The sequence below is a fragment of the Eurypyga helias genome, unplaced genomic scaffold (genome assembly GCF_000690775.1).
Source record: "Eurypyga helias isolate BGI_N326 unplaced genomic scaffold, ASM69077v1 scaffold22242, whole genome shotgun sequence".
Taxonomy (NCBI): Eukaryota; Metazoa; Chordata; class Aves; order Eurypygiformes; family Eurypygidae; genus Eurypyga; species Eurypyga helias.
Window position 1 is genome coordinate 21 of NW_010236862.1, and position 1,575 is coordinate 1,595.

At 61.9% G+C, this 1,575-nt stretch overlaps 1 protein-coding gene across 1 annotated transcript in view; it reads left to right on the plus strand.

The window, feature by feature from the left end:
- Nucleotides 1–717: 717 nt before the first annotated feature.
- Nucleotides 718–1,575, plus strand: part of LOC104506334 (cholesterol side-chain cleavage enzyme, mitochondrial) — a gene marked incomplete at its 3' end in the record, with an annotated part of 3,636 nt that continues 2,778 nt past the window's right edge. Inside the window, exons 1-2 of the mRNA XM_010147255.1 lie at nucleotides 718–962; nucleotides 1,492–1,575. Coding sequence (XP_010145557.1) covers nucleotides 718–962; nucleotides 1,492–1,575 — 329 coding nt within the window. The remainder of the gene's footprint in view (nucleotides 963–1,491) is intronic.

Genomic DNA, 1,575 nt, shown 5'->3' on the forward strand with positions numbered 1-1,575 from the left:
GTCGCCAGTGGGTGTTACTGGGGCTGGGACAAACGATATCTGCCACCAGGCTCGGGGGTGGGAGCCCCTGTCCCTGGCTCTGCAGGGACTGCGACACCCCAGAAAAGCCTTTCCCTCTTTTGGGGAGGTGGTGGGGTGTGTGTGTTCTTGCAGTGCATGGCAAGCAATGCTTCTGGGCAGGAGAGACCAGGAAAGGGGGGAACTGCGACCCCCCGGCACCCCCTGTCCTGGGGAGGGTGGAGGTGAGACACCCCGGCAGTGGCCAGGCACTCCCCAGGGTTGTCCCCACCCCATGGGCCTGAGCTTTTTTAAGTCTAAACTGCGCAGTTTTATCCCACAGATCATTTTTATCATTTCTTTTGCAGGCAAAATGTTTCTCCCCTTGGCATCTGGGTTTTCATTTTCAATGCCTGCAACAGCACCCACTTTTACTGGGGTGTCACGGGTCACCCACCCGTGTCACCCCTTGTCACCCCATACCACCTGACATCTGCGCATCACTGGCAAAGCCCCTTCGGCAAGGCTGGGAGGGGATGATGCTCTGCAGACCCCTTCTGCCCCCTGCCCCAGCATCGCCTGTTTTGCCGGGGCGCCTGTCCCCGTCCCTGGGGCAGCCGTGACTCATCAGGAGGCGGGCGAGAGCATCTCTCCTTGAGCAAGGCCAGCTGGGGATAAGAGCGAGGCCACCCTCGCCTCCTTCTCCTGCTGCCCGCTCCCATGCTCGCCCAGGCTGTGCCCAAGCCAGGCGTCTTGCGGGGATGTCCCCTTTTCCCAGCTGCGGGATGCCGCTGGGTTGGGGGGGCTGCCACACCCATCCCGCCAACTCCTCGACCCTTCAACCAGCTGCCCGGTGACTGGCGAACCGGTTGGCTCAACCTCTACCGTTTCTGGCAGGAGGGCGGCTTGCACAACGTCCATCACATCATGGCTCGCAAGTTCCGGCAGTTTGGGCCCATTTACAGGTGAGGCAGCGTCTGGCCCCGGCATCACCCCCCGGCTCCATGGCCCTGGCAGCCCTTCCAGTCTGGAATACTGCCACTATTCCCAGCCCTGATTTGGGCAAGAAGGGAGTATGTTTTGCCATGTCCAGGCTTGATGCCACGGTGAGGGGCGAGAGGGGAGACTGGCTGGTGCCTTGTGGACGTGGGATGCTGGGAGGAGGGTGAAGCAGGGCTGGAGAGGGGCTCTGCTCCCTGTAATCTCCAAAGGTCTGGAGCTGACATCCCCAGACAGAGAGGGTTGGGGGGTGGTGTCCAGGTCCAGCACCCCCAGTTGTGCCTGCCTGAGCCCTGAGGGCCTGATCCTGCCTGACGCTGAGCTGCTGCATCCCCTGGGATGGGACCTGCAGGCAGGATTTTGGTGGGTGCCACAGGGAGGGTGGTTGATTTGGGGGTGCTAGGGGTAAAGAGGTTGATGTGGGGAGATGAGGGGCTGTGGGGGGATACAGATGGGATCAGGGTGCAGGGCTGATCCCCTTTCTCCTCCTGGCAGGGAGAAGCTGGGTGTCTATGAGAGTGTGAACATCATCAGCCCCCGGGATGCTGCCACCCTCTTCCAGGCGGAGGGGACGCTGCC